The 13,146-nt window shown below is 33.5% G+C and overlaps 3 protein-coding genes across 3 annotated transcripts; 1 reads left to right on the top strand and 2 right to left on the bottom strand.

The window, feature by feature from the left end:
* Positions 1 to 210: 210 nt before the first annotated feature.
* On the bottom strand, positions 211 to 1,914 carry Bm4520 (Uncharacterized protein; the record flags this gene model as incomplete). Its single annotated transcript, XM_001901240.1, has 5 exons — positions 211 to 336; positions 454 to 607; positions 854 to 1,032; positions 1,240 to 1,410; positions 1,813 to 1,914. The coding sequence occupies 5 exons, from the start codon at positions 1,912 to 1,914 to the stop codon at positions 211 to 213; spliced, it is 732 nt and encodes a 243-aa protein (XP_001901275.1).
* Positions 1,915 to 3,130: 1,216 nt separating this feature from the next.
* On the top strand, positions 3,131 to 4,728 carry Bma-cuti-1 (Uncharacterized protein; the record flags this gene model as incomplete). The annotated part of the gene is made up of 4 exons (XM_001901239.2): positions 3,131 to 3,392; positions 3,553 to 3,644; positions 3,987 to 4,144; positions 4,533 to 4,728. The coding sequence occupies 4 exons, from the start codon at positions 3,131 to 3,133 to the stop codon at positions 4,726 to 4,728; spliced, it is 708 nt and encodes a 235-aa protein (XP_001901274.2).
* Positions 4,729 to 5,645: 917 nt separating this feature from the next.
* On the bottom strand, positions 5,646 to 7,512 carry Bm12902 (Uncharacterized protein; the record flags this gene model as incomplete). The annotated part of the gene is made up of 5 exons (XM_001901238.2): positions 5,646 to 6,182; positions 6,263 to 6,454; positions 6,539 to 6,691; positions 6,894 to 7,151; positions 7,414 to 7,512. 5 exons carry the CDS (start codon positions 7,510 to 7,512, stop codon positions 5,646 to 5,648), a joined length of 1,239 nt encoding a protein of 412 aa, XP_001901273.2.
* Positions 7,513 to 13,146: the final 5,634 nt, after the last annotated feature.

The following is a 13,146-nucleotide window of genomic DNA, read 5'->3' as shown; positions in this document are numbered from 1 at the left end:
AACACCTTCTGGAAAACAGTATTGACAGCCAAGGTGATCGAAGGTATTTTAAAGCTTCCGCGACTGAAACTCTGCCCGACATGACATACTTTCTTAATGAAAGGTACTTCCCTTTTTCCATTTACAAACAATAGCTTGCCTTACATAAAAAAAAAAAAAAAAACCATAAGCATAACAAAATAACAACAGTAATCCCTTGCAGAAATGAATTCATCCAGTGAATATCATATGCAAAAGCTGACCATCGCTATGTTCATGCTTCTTATTTTTCTTCATTATTGAGCGTTGTTGCACTTGTCGCTGGAACTCATCCCATATGCCACCTTTCTTTAAGACCTAAAGTGAAAATACACGGTATAGGAACTCATACCCATGAAAGAAATAGCTATAATCACTGATTACAGAAATCAAACGCCATGTGACCTAGCTGAAACTCCCGAGAAGCTCGATTACCTTTTCCTCCAGCTTTCTTAACTGTTCTCCTTTCTCCACTTGATCAGAAAAAAACGAGGCCTGTCGTTTTGCTTGAGCTATTTCAACACGCATTCGTTGTTGTTCAATCCGATGCTCGAAATTTAATTGTTCCACCAAATGTATCCACTTAAACCTGGAAAGAGGACTTAATTGATAGTAGAAAGATTCCAGATAGATGCTTCGGCGATGTCTGATATGCCCTACAAAAGTAATACAATGGAAAGCATGTATAAGTCAAGAGCAATTAGATTTGGTCTATTCCAGATAAAAATCTGTGAAAATGCAAAGGTATTAAAATTAGAATGGAATGAGACAAAACTCTGGTTTGAAAATCTATTCAGAACTGACAGTCAAAGATCAAATGAGAAAAATGACAAACCCGCTTAAATACTTCATTGTCCAGAGAGATTCTCGAGCAGTACTTCGTCGTTTCCCACCGACCGCTGTGTTATTCAATGATACAGCTACTCGTTTTGCCAAGCTTTTCTTCTTAAACTCAACCCAACCTTCCACAAATCGTTTTCTTCGTTTACCTTTTGCATCACGCCGTTTCTCAGCCTGTAATGTATAAGATGCAGTGCAAAAAATGAAACTTTATAGAACTGAGGTATATTAGTGTGAGAAAAAATCGTGAAATCGAGTTCTACAAAGCAATTTTTAATGCTCGTAGCAGTAATATGAAAGTGAAATAGTTTAATGATTCTATATTATACAACAAAAATTCACTACTGGTACTAAATTCTTCAAAGCCAATAAAATATTTACTTGCAAATATATTCGTCCAATTTCACCAAATTTACTCATTTCATTACGCATTCTTGAAGCAGTGAAGTTCGGTGGCAATGTCTGGAAATAAATAATACCACTTTTCCGTTCCTTTGCTTCAGGCACTTCATCTTGTGATAGTATTCTGTGCCTTGATAGCTTTATCTTCTCCTAAATATGCTGTAAATAATCAAAGAAAATCGTACAGTGGTTCATGTACATGGAAAATTTATTCCCATACGTAATATTAAAATACATTCGTTTCAGACAATTTATTCGTTCAATCAAATTCGATTTTTTACAATCTGGCGAAGTAAATCATTTTTATATTAGAAAGATAAAATTGAATACTGATCATTGAAGAAATTGTAGCGATGACTTTCACATTTGCTTAACTACAAGATGGAATTCTTTCAATTCTTATATCATGTCTAATAGCTACCCCTTATTTGCTTCATTTATAAATAGAACAAGGAGGGAATGAATATCGAATTAACCATATTGAACTATGCTCGCAAAACAATCATCTTGTGACGAAACCAGACTTTATCCTGGAATATCAAATAAAGATACCATGGCCACAGTACTGTCCATTTCGATTTGTACAGTTCCTCTTAATGTCCCAATAGATCGTTCATTAGCAGCAGCATTACTGCTCTCATGTACCTCCTCCATATCTTCAATGACCTTCTTCTTCTTTTAATTTTCGTTTCCTACACGAAAGTAAAAATCATTATGTCGCAAATAACTTCAAAGAGTTTTCATGGGATAAAAACAGAGGTCAAAATATAATTTAGCAAAGAGTTACATTCAGTACGAATTCCTCTCTAACATCTGTATTTATTACAGAAAGCAAAAAACGGAACGACAAATGGAAATGAAGGAAGAGGAAGCCCGATAATGTGAAAGTACCTTGACACGGAACTCTCCTCAAGAAATATCCCTGCCATTTCTCATTCTTTACTATCATTAAACCTGAACGCTATACTTGACACCAAAACGCTCCATAACTTCATTGCCCTTTACGAAAATATATTGTACCATAGTTTCATCGTTGTGATTTAGTTTGTCTTTCTTTTGGAGGAATTTATTCAAATCACATTTGAATGGAAATGACAAATTCTATGGTGTAAAGAAGAAGTCCTCAACTTTCTAGAAATGAATGAATTTTTGCAGAAGAATGATTATTTCTGATACCATATAACACTTACCATCTCTCTAATAATCCAACGTAGGGAAATTAGGTCATCATTGAAGGTGGCGATTGTAACAGTAGTGAGTGGAAGAAAGGAGATGACAATGAGCGCATCCACCATCATTATCAATCCTCCAATGAAGCGTTATAGGAAAAGAAATAAAGATTTTAATTGATTTCCATCTCCTTTCCACTTTATTTATCTAAATAACAGGCATACAGATATTCCCGATGTTCCTATATCTATAAATCCTCCGGTGATTGTCCTATTCATTGAGTTCTCACTTAATTGTTAACTTATCTTTATTTCTTGTATTTCAGGAAGTTCTCTACATTATTGCGATGTGTTTCCAATAAAAACAGTCTTACTTTCATTGTAACAGTATTTTTATAGATAATATTTTGACCACTTCTCCATTGCACTTCTTTCGTCACCCTTATGTCCCTTTTCCCATTGCGGTTACCGGTTTTCTCAACATTTACTCTTTCTAAGGTTAGTTTAGCTTAAACATCTGCTAAAACAAATAAGGCAAGAATACCGTATTGATTTCGATTTCAAAAATTCGTAGTCAGGAGTGATTCCATGCAAAATCCATACGGAACTTTCTAATATGGGAGAAGGAGTGCCATAGAATGTTTCAGTTTGTTATATCAAAAGAATACCACGACTGTATATGATTCATTATTTACTTTCATATGGAAATTCATCCAGTTCGAGTTGAAGTTATAGAAAAATCTTTCAGCAAAATGCCTTTAGTGAGAATTGCTGTTCAATCCCGAGAAGTGGCAGTGGATGATGAGAAGTCGAAGAAAGAAAAGAAATCATTTATCTACGACAAAGATGATGAATTCTATTCGGCACCAGCATTTTGTTATTTGATGCATTATCGAAACGCTGCCATATTCTGCGGAATTCTTGAGATTCTTTTATTCATTATAGCTATACTCATATTCCTAAGTAAGTTTTCATTAGCAAAGATATGATTGGTTTTGACCTGCTTATTGTCTGATATAAATCACTTTTAATAGCTACAGTGAATGAATGTTTTTCTTTTACTCGTTCAGTTCATAGATCAAAATTTTTAATCCTCATGTAATAATTATTCATGAATTTACAGGGTTGCGACTTGAGAAGGAAGATATTCGTATATGGTTATCCGTGATATTAGTCGTATTCCTTGTTTTTGCAGTACTCACCACATTTCTAATGGTATTCGGCTTCTTTTATTCACTTGCTTATTAATTAATTACCTAATTTTTTTAAACATAAAAATTAACTAAGATAGTTTCACATAACGCATAACTGGTAAGGTTGAGAAGTATCGAAACATTGAGACAGTTCTTGAAGATACAAATAGTCATAAATCAAACTAGTTATAGTTCGATTATCAAGTACATTAAATCAATAAATTTTGGAACTACCATTGCAATCGTATTTGAAATGACCGTTGCATGGCTAATTTGACGTTCATCAGGTCCGAAGGTTTTGATGTGAATGGCTATCCATCTTTTGATAGTACCGACTGTCCATCTTTTGACTGCAAAATTTCAGATTTATGGTATTGTGGCAGAAAAACCGAAATACATTTGGCCACTGATGGCATTTATGCACATCGAAGTCACAATTCTTATTATTTCAGCAATCGCATCGATAACAAGCATGTCTATGGGATTACAGGCTACTCATAGGCTCTTCGGTCTTTATGTTAGGTAAGTTAATAAATAGAAAGAAAAAGAACTATAAAAAAAACAGGTCTAGCTTATGCTACATTCCAAAGGTCTCTATTCACATCCTCATGATTACAAAGCAGTTAAATTTATCATATTGTGCAGAAATGAATTATTCATGTTTCTTTTTCTGAAATGATGCCAGCAAATCTTAAAAGAAACTGTAGAGAGTTCTTTTTTTCCTGTAAACATTTTTTTGGACAAAATAAAATTTTGAGAAGTTGAAAATTAAAGGAGAAATGTTCATCCATCGATAAAGAGATACTCTGAAGAGACCTTCCTCGAAACCGGTTTCGGCTGCTAAAGTTGTTCCCTTTTGGTAAAACAATAATATCGACATTCCGTACACCTCAATTATTCATGCTTTCAGCATACATAAATTGGAGAATCACTTTGGCCCAATCTGGCCATTCAATTTGGCTGTGTTGTCGTTTTTCGGAGCGACAGTTGTCATTTGGTCTTATGTCATTGTTAGAGGAGCTTATGATTATCTCTTGGACAAAGAATATTTCATGAAGAAACTAAGTATAGAAATGGTGAAAACGATTATTGTTAATGGTACATAAGAAGTTTTTGATAAATTCTGAAACATTGTATTCTTGCAGATATAAGCGCAAAATATAATAGCTGCTAAATTATATATATAATGTAATGAAAATGAAATTGTAATCTCTTTTCTTCATCTTCAGTACGAGACAAAGATACATTTGTGGCAAACACATTTTCATTTCATATCAAATAAATGAAACAAAACTATTTAGATATTAACACAGACAAGGGAAATTATTGCCAAACATAGAAATCAGACATGACAGAACAAACGAGTACCTGATGTAGTACCAAAAGAGCCTTTGAAATGAAGACGCAGTAAATTTAATTCATTTTTAATGCCAAAGAATTCGGATAGAAAGCCAGGAATTCTGATGTATTGATAATTTTGTTCATGACTGGGATTGAATGGATTTAAACGATTTAAGCGGTGAAGTTCGTGATCAGTCTGAGAGCTCTCATGCAAGTTTTATACAGATCAAAGCTCATAACAAATATGTTATTGTAATTCTCAACATAATTTTATGGAGTGACAAATAAATTGTTCCAAAATATTACAGTTCATAGACATAACTGACCGTAAAGAGAAGTATAGTACAAATTGCCAACAGTATTTAGTCAATTTTACTATAATAATTTATACATAAAGTCAAATTCTTTATCTGAAAAAATCTGATAACATGTAACATTATTAATGCTATTATTAATATTATTAAGCCACACATTAAATCACCGAAGAATAAGAAAATACCAATTTTTAATATAAATCAGTTTCATATTTGACAAAGTCTTGCTTAAGAATTCGGATTTAGTTAAATTTAAGTGAATATTAGAAAACAGTGTCTTAAAAACAAACGAGATTAAATGATGACAATACTTTTTTGAGGAGGTAGTTGAAGAAAATTGTGATAAACATGTAAACAAATAGCATGGATTATGCCTGTATGACTTTCAGTGGTATTTCAGAATCACTATGTACCCGACGTATAATTCGAACAAGCTCAGAGGCACATTCCGAAGTGGTGCCATAACCGTTATCAGATTGACGATCTTCTTCCAGTACTGTTCCATTTAAATTTTCACGATTTGCGAAAGAAACGCCTGACGAATTGGCGGATATTTTTATTGCATTATCATTTCTAACATCAAATGGCGTATCTATGATACTGCTATCCCGTGCTAATTCCAACGGCAATTCATCAGGTTGTCGGAAAACTTTCATTTCATCTGGTAATTCACTGAGATTGCCGGATACTACTACATTTGCCGTTCCTGCTACTCCCGTGTTGCCGAACACAGGATTTATGAGATAGGCACTTCGGACAGCAAACAGTTCGGAAGTACTGGACAGAGCTTCGCCTGCTCCAGCCATTGTTGATCCAGTATTAGATGATGATGGTGTGCAGAAATGTGGAACGTGAAAGGAGGATTCACGAATGGTGGGCGGAAAACTGGAGCGATGCTGGAGCTGCTGGAAAAAATCAAATCGAATTTCAAAATTTCGACTAAAAACAATGCATATCAAGTTCGCTTATTCGAGCTAAGTTTCACCTGTTCAAGAACTTTAATTCGCAGTAAATTATTAGAGCATTCCATTTCTTTATTTCTGAGATCATCCATAAGTTTCTTCTCTACCAAATCACGTAACTCGCGATCACGTATCCTATCTTGCCGTTCACGTTTGTACAAATCTTTATAATAATTCTTGCGTTCGTTTGTAGCCCTTAATTCGGCTCGAAGTTCCTTTAATTTATGAAATGTGAAATATTTATTTACTAATTCCATAACTAGATTTTAAAAAATTTTCAATAAACCAAAGTTGCCAACCTTAATAATCCTTTCCGAATTCCATGTCTCTGCATCCGAATCATCTAAGTCTCTGTTATAGGGAAGTGGAGTGTTCAGTGACAAATTACAACTGTCACATTCTGAATTCAAACGACTACGACGCATAATATTTATGTATTCACGGCGTGAAGGCTAAAAATGGACAAACAGTCTTAATTAATTAAGTGCTCTGTTAAATAAATAAAGGGAAAAGTAAAACATAAAAAAATCAAGCAATGAATGATAAACAATATATCACATTTCCATACAGCACGTTGGTAGATAATCGATTTTGAGCAAAGATTTTAGTGGTCTTGAAATCAGGAAAATATGGACAAAAATCTATAAAAAATACCTTGTATTTTGAATGTGTCACACTAACAAAGGACCTATTCATGGTGGAAAATCGATCGAAGTCATCACCGAGACCATCATAGCATGACTGCGTACCGCGTGGGTATTTCTTCTGGATGGCAATATGATACGGTGATGTGGACGCAGGAAGACCGTCATCCACCGCAGTACCTGCACTTCCTCGATGATGATGAGATGAGTGGAATGACCGCTTTTCACGCGCACTTCTTAGTGATTTATAAGAGGATGAATTGCGTTCCTGAAATGAAATAACACTTAGAGGGAAGAGAGGTAATATATGAGAATGAGTAGTGAAAGAGAAATTGGAACGAATTGATTAGTAAAAAAAAAACAGACACATATCCATCCGTACCATCTGTATTATCAGATCAAACAGTGATACCTTGATTAAATTTCGGACTTTGGAATTTTCTGCTTTAAACCCTAACGACTTCTCAATCTCATTACTGTTTCCAAATGTTAGTAAAAGGAAGTTGAAATTCAAATCTAAAAATACCAACAAATTCATTGGCAGAATGTTGTCGTTGTTGTTGCAAATACTGTTCTTGATTTTCATTCTCTTTATTTGATCGTCGCGGACGAAAAAGGCTTTTAAACATTGCTTCTTTTTTTCTCGTCTTCAATTTCTTTTCAATTTTTTATTCTGAAAACAAGATGAAATGGTTTCGTATTATAGTTACAGAGAGAAACAATTGCCGACAAATAGCTGCACATAAGCTCAGAATCAGAAACCGGCTCTTTTTAGATTGAAAATTTTAAAAAATTCAAAGAGAAAAGCCGCACCTCATTCATGGCCATTAATCGAAAAGACCATTCACACTTTGAAGAGTACCCATTTGAAGCATGTTAAAAATGAAGGCATGAGAAGAAACTTATAAAATTAATAAAATATAAAGTACCACAATCACTCTTTTTTCAGTAAGTCAATATCAATTTTCTGAGCCCAATCTACAAACGTAGTTAGTAAGCATTTCTTTCTCTCTGCGCCTGAACCCCTAAAACCCATCCCCTAACTTCAAGATTTTTGCCACAATATAAATCGCTGATCCTGAAATGTTAATATTTCACGCGATATCCAATCTCTTTTGAAAATTTTGACAATTCCAATATCTGCTCACGAAACAGGTGAAGAGGAGAAGGCTATCGTATATAACGCAATACGCACTATTTGAAAGAGAAGATAGGAATGAATAACTAATGATACTATTAGGAAAAATAATAATTGTCCAAATTTTAACTTGAAAATATAAAAGTGAAATTATTTCGATGAGAGAAGATTGCAATAGCATCAAAAATTGGAGAAAGAAATGAGTAAAAGAGTTGCAGAAAGGAAATCAGATATTCCGCTCAGCAAATGACATCCTGCTAAAATAAAAATAGCAGTCTCCTTGAATCTTGAGTAAACTAATGAGGTTTGCATGAAGGTTTATAACCGTAAATTTATTGATATAATCGCTGCTGTTCTGCCACTTGTCTAGTATAACTTCATTCAGTGTGTGCTACTTAAAAGAATGGAGTGAAAAGAGGTGAGATAAAGAGCAGAAAAGGAAAAAAGAAAGGGAAGTGGATGTCAAGGTTATGCAAAAGCCTACAATATCTTCAGATCTTGCCGCAAAAATATCGTCACTGAAGTATTAATGAGAAGACGAAAATGGGAAAGGGATCGATTCGCATATGTTTCATATGAAAAGCTAAACAAAAAATAATGTCATATTTCAGAGCTTTTTTCAAATTCATTTACATTGCTGGAAAACTATTTGCAATTGTTTTCTTTTAATAAATTATCTTTTAAACAAAAACACTTTGAAACAAAGAAAAAAAAGAACTAAAGCAATTATAAATTTCCGGAAACTAGTGTTTAATAAAACTGTCTCACATTCAAGTCTGATATTATATCCCAAGCCACGAAAATAATAAATTTTTAAAAAGTCATAATTATGACAACTTCAGTTATTTTCTTAACTGTACACTAAGAAGTGGAAATGTTTTTGTTAAATTCAGATTTTTTGGTTTACGCAAAGAGTTACCAATTACTTCAACGAAAGATGTAGGAACAAATTTTGAAATGCTTCACTGTGAAAGTTTATGAATTGATAGAAGTATCGACTGCATTTGTAGACTCTTAGTCAGTGGAAAAAAAGACTAAAAAAGTGGAAATGTCTGGAATCAAATGTGAAATTAAACTGCATCAAAGAATAATTCAAAATCAAATTGTACCCTCTACTTGCTGCATATGTCAAAAATCGATTTGTTTGAAAAGAGTGAAAGAGTGAACAAGTAATGACAAAGATGGAGAAAGTTAATGAAAATATTAAAAATAGATATCGGTCAAATTTTATCGATCAACAGTGAGTGTCTGGAGGTCTAGTGAATTACCCACATTCATTTCAAATATTACTCAGACTTAAGCAGAAAAAGCCTAAATTGTCTCCACGGCTGTAATTTGTTCCCCCCCCCCCCCCAAAAAAAAAAAAAAAAAAAAAAAAAAAAGAATGTTTTATTAGACATGGGAAAAATCAAATAAAATGTAATTTCAACGAGGAAGGAAGGAAACTGGACGCAGTAAATACAAATGCGCCTTCCCTCCTCACCTCACCAGATGAGAACATCAAAGGAGGATGCCGACCATTAGAGGCCAAATGAATGGGACATGAGTTTTCGATGAAGAAAAAAGGTTATTACTTTTACTGACGGTGACGACTTTTAACAAATAAATCTTTTCTACCATTTAAGAATTCATTGAATGTAGAAATGAAGAATGAGAGTTTATGTCAAAATAAAAGGAACTTTCTTCCGGAATATTTACTTTCTCCAGTTTTAAAATAAAACTTTAAAAATATTGTTAAGAATATCTCTGTCTAGATATTCGATAAACCATATAATTCAGTTTGTGTAAGTAATCATAGGTAACATACAAAGCCTAACCAAAGATTTAAGAATGAGTGGCATATTGTCCGCTACCAGTTAAGTAGCTGTAAGACGAAATTCGGATGCTTCCAATAGGAGTTGGAACCAATCAACGATTAAACAAAACAATAAGGACAAAGGTCAACCTCTGCCGACTGTTCCATCCCATAGTGTCATAGCATAGTAAAGTGGATGCCTGAAAATGGAGTGAAAGAAATGAAGCATTAAGCGCAATATGGAAATCTTCAAATATTAATTGCGCAATAAATTTCGGAGGAAGGGAAATAAATTTCCGAGAACGATTCCCGGGGAAAGGAGATATGTATTTCCCAGGATACATATATATTTTTGTAAATTTTCGGATCTCAAACACATTAGAAACTCAAAAATGCACCATTGTGGCGTGCATTTCGACTTCGTGTTCAGATCTTAAAATTAAATCACGCGCGCTTTAACCATTCATTGAATAAACACAAAACCAGAAAGTAAACAAAATATTACGCATGCAGGTTATGCATGCATGCAGTCCACATATAGAAGAACTGATGTATCTGAAGGGATGAGTATACCACATCATCTCTCGTTATCAGAAAAGGTGAAGGACGATGGGACGGCCAACACAGTCCTGTATACTCGCTCGAAGAGAGAGAGAGAAATGGAAAGGAAAGAGGGAGGGAAGGGGAAGGTCGATCACTGAGTCCGTAAGGGTCACGGTTCTCGGCAAGCGGAGAAAGATGGTGCCAGAAAGACCCACCAGTAATCATTACTTCTCTCTTAATTTCATACATTCGTTATTTGTTGTTTATTCAACCAGTTGTTTGTTTGTTGTCTTTCTTCAACAAAAATCTGCATGCATCATGTCTGCATTTCACAAGTGCGCGTTCCTCCATTTTCATCAGTTCATGTCAACAAGGGGTCAACTTTCTGTATCTAGAATTACTTTTTATTTCATATTATGCTTCATTTTTCGTTTGCATCATTCCCTTTTGGAGTAACATTTCTTGTGCAAGTTATGCATGCATGTAAATATTGATAATGCAACGAGCAGTTTTATTAACGAATGTGCTTCACAAACTATTCAATGTTTAAAGTCATAAAAATGGATCTAAATTTCCATTGAAGGCATGAAATTTCCATTAAAACTTCTCTTCATAGCTTTCTACTGGTATATATCAGAATCGGATTGAAACGTGGTGACTTAATGGATGGATAAACATTTTCGAATAGTACACAGGATGAAGCAGCGTCTTCAGGTAATGCATATTTGAAGTGATTTAATTATATTTGTAAATCCTGAAAATCGAAATGAGCTACATTCTTTTGATTGACAAATTATATCTCGAAAAGATGACTATTGGGTCAAGGAATCCTGGACATTCAGATAAGGCAGTGAAACAATCGGCGAGAGCTGTTCAGGAGCTTAGGAATAGAATAAATCAAAACATGCAAGTGATTTAGTTGCGCTGTAAGGAAGAGCTCATATTGACAAAAGCATTCCTAATCGATTCGCAAATATTACATAAAAGAGGAAGGTAATAGCGTTCTCAGGTATGAAGCATATCTTTGTCGAGTTCACATATATTGTATGAATGGCTGGCTATATGCTCATCGATTATATTATCAAAGGTCAGAGGTCATCAATGGCTTTATGAGAGAATCTTTTCAAGGAAGAGGTTCGTTCAACCCATTTCCGAAATGAAAATTAGTTCAAATGACGAAATCTAAAAATAAGGTTGTAAGTTTTAGTAATCTTTGCGGCCCTTCTCCAAGCATTCTCTTTAACGAAATTAGCTCAGGACATTAGAACATTATTCTATTCCTAAAAATGCTTTTAAAATGTGAATTGCTTTGTCCATATAAGAATGAAATACTTCCGTCAGTACTGCTACTCATCATGATGGAATAAATTCTTGGTGAAAATATCGAAAATCTATTAATCTGTTTCTTCAAACATCCATTAAAAAGAAATCTTTGTAGGATTTTTTTCTCCGCCTACCATTAAAAAAATTTTCTTTTATGTATTTATTCATCCACTCATTATTTTTCAGTACTGTTTTATTTTCTTTGAAAGAGAAAGCTAATAATTTTAAAACTTGTATTTAAAAGAAAAAGATTATCAGTAATATTCGGAATGAATATAATCAGTTGTGTGTAATCAGCCCCAGTAATGGAGCTGTAGAAAAGTAAGAAAATTTTGAATGAAAAAAGAAAAATCGTAAAAACTAGACAAAGTACATATTGACAAAAGGAAAGATTTAAAATATAAGTGAAGAATTTCCTTTTGCTGAAAACTAATCGCCCATACAAAAGATGATGAACAATAGTTTGATCCTCGATAATAATATGTTTCCAAATATTCTGAACCTCCAAAATTTCAAGCAATAAATTCATTTGAGAATTGCTTTTCGTAAACTGATAGGAAAACCTGGAACGCAGGCGAAGGCATGAAAATAACAAATTAACTGGAAATGTAGCAGAAAGAAGTAAAGATTAATTGATGCGATACGTGAAGATTTACACTTTTTAATTATTAGGAATTGCTATTACTGTAAAAACAGATAGTTTATTCATGCAATTTACGTTAAGTAAGACATGTTCTATGAGACAATCAAGCTGTCAAAAATATTTAGAATAAGGTTAGATCTGAGATTAAAGGTGTAATAGTGGGAGTGTTCCATTATTTATCGAAATCAAATGACAAAAGGCGGTATATCGCAAGTATAAAAACCGAACCGAATGTCGTAGTCATTAAGATGGAATAAGGTGAAGGTATAAAGGTGATGATGTACTTCTGTCACTTTCACTTCCATCAAAGGTGAAGTAGAAACAGAACACTGTTATTATTTCGAATTCTTCCACCTCCTTTTTCGGCTTTTCTTTGAGAAATATCGGCTTACTTTAATAAGTCCAGGAAAAAGGCATTGAAAGGATATAAGTCTTTTGTTCCATAAAGCGCTGTGTTTATATGTCCTCTCGAAATTTCCAAATAGCTTTAGTTTTTTCTGAGCAAGGTAATATAAATTATATGGATTTACATGCCTAATAAGTTGCTTTTACAACAACATAAGATAATTAGAATTTTTTTTCCAAAATTTGTTTCGGGCTAGTTTGGCATCTATGAATTTAAATTCTGTGATCTAGAAAGCATGAATTTAAATAAATGGATCTATAAACAAAAAAAGTTACATAAGTTACTGAAAATTCAACGTCTCCGAAAAAATGATTTAAGTGATAAATTAAATTTCAAAAAGAATTCAGAACAAAGTATATTAAAGATATGAAACGGCAAGAAGGGATTGTTTGTATTTTCTGTAGAAATTTGCCAG

The sequence above is a fragment of the Brugia malayi genome (assembly GCF_000002995.4).
Source record: "Brugia malayi strain FR3 genome assembly, contig: Bm_v4_Chr3_scaffold_001, whole genome shotgun sequence".
NCBI classification, from domain to species: Eukaryota; Metazoa; Nematoda; class Chromadorea; order Rhabditida; family Onchocercidae; genus Brugia; species Brugia malayi.
This window is presented reverse-complemented; position numbering and strand designations above follow the sequence as displayed.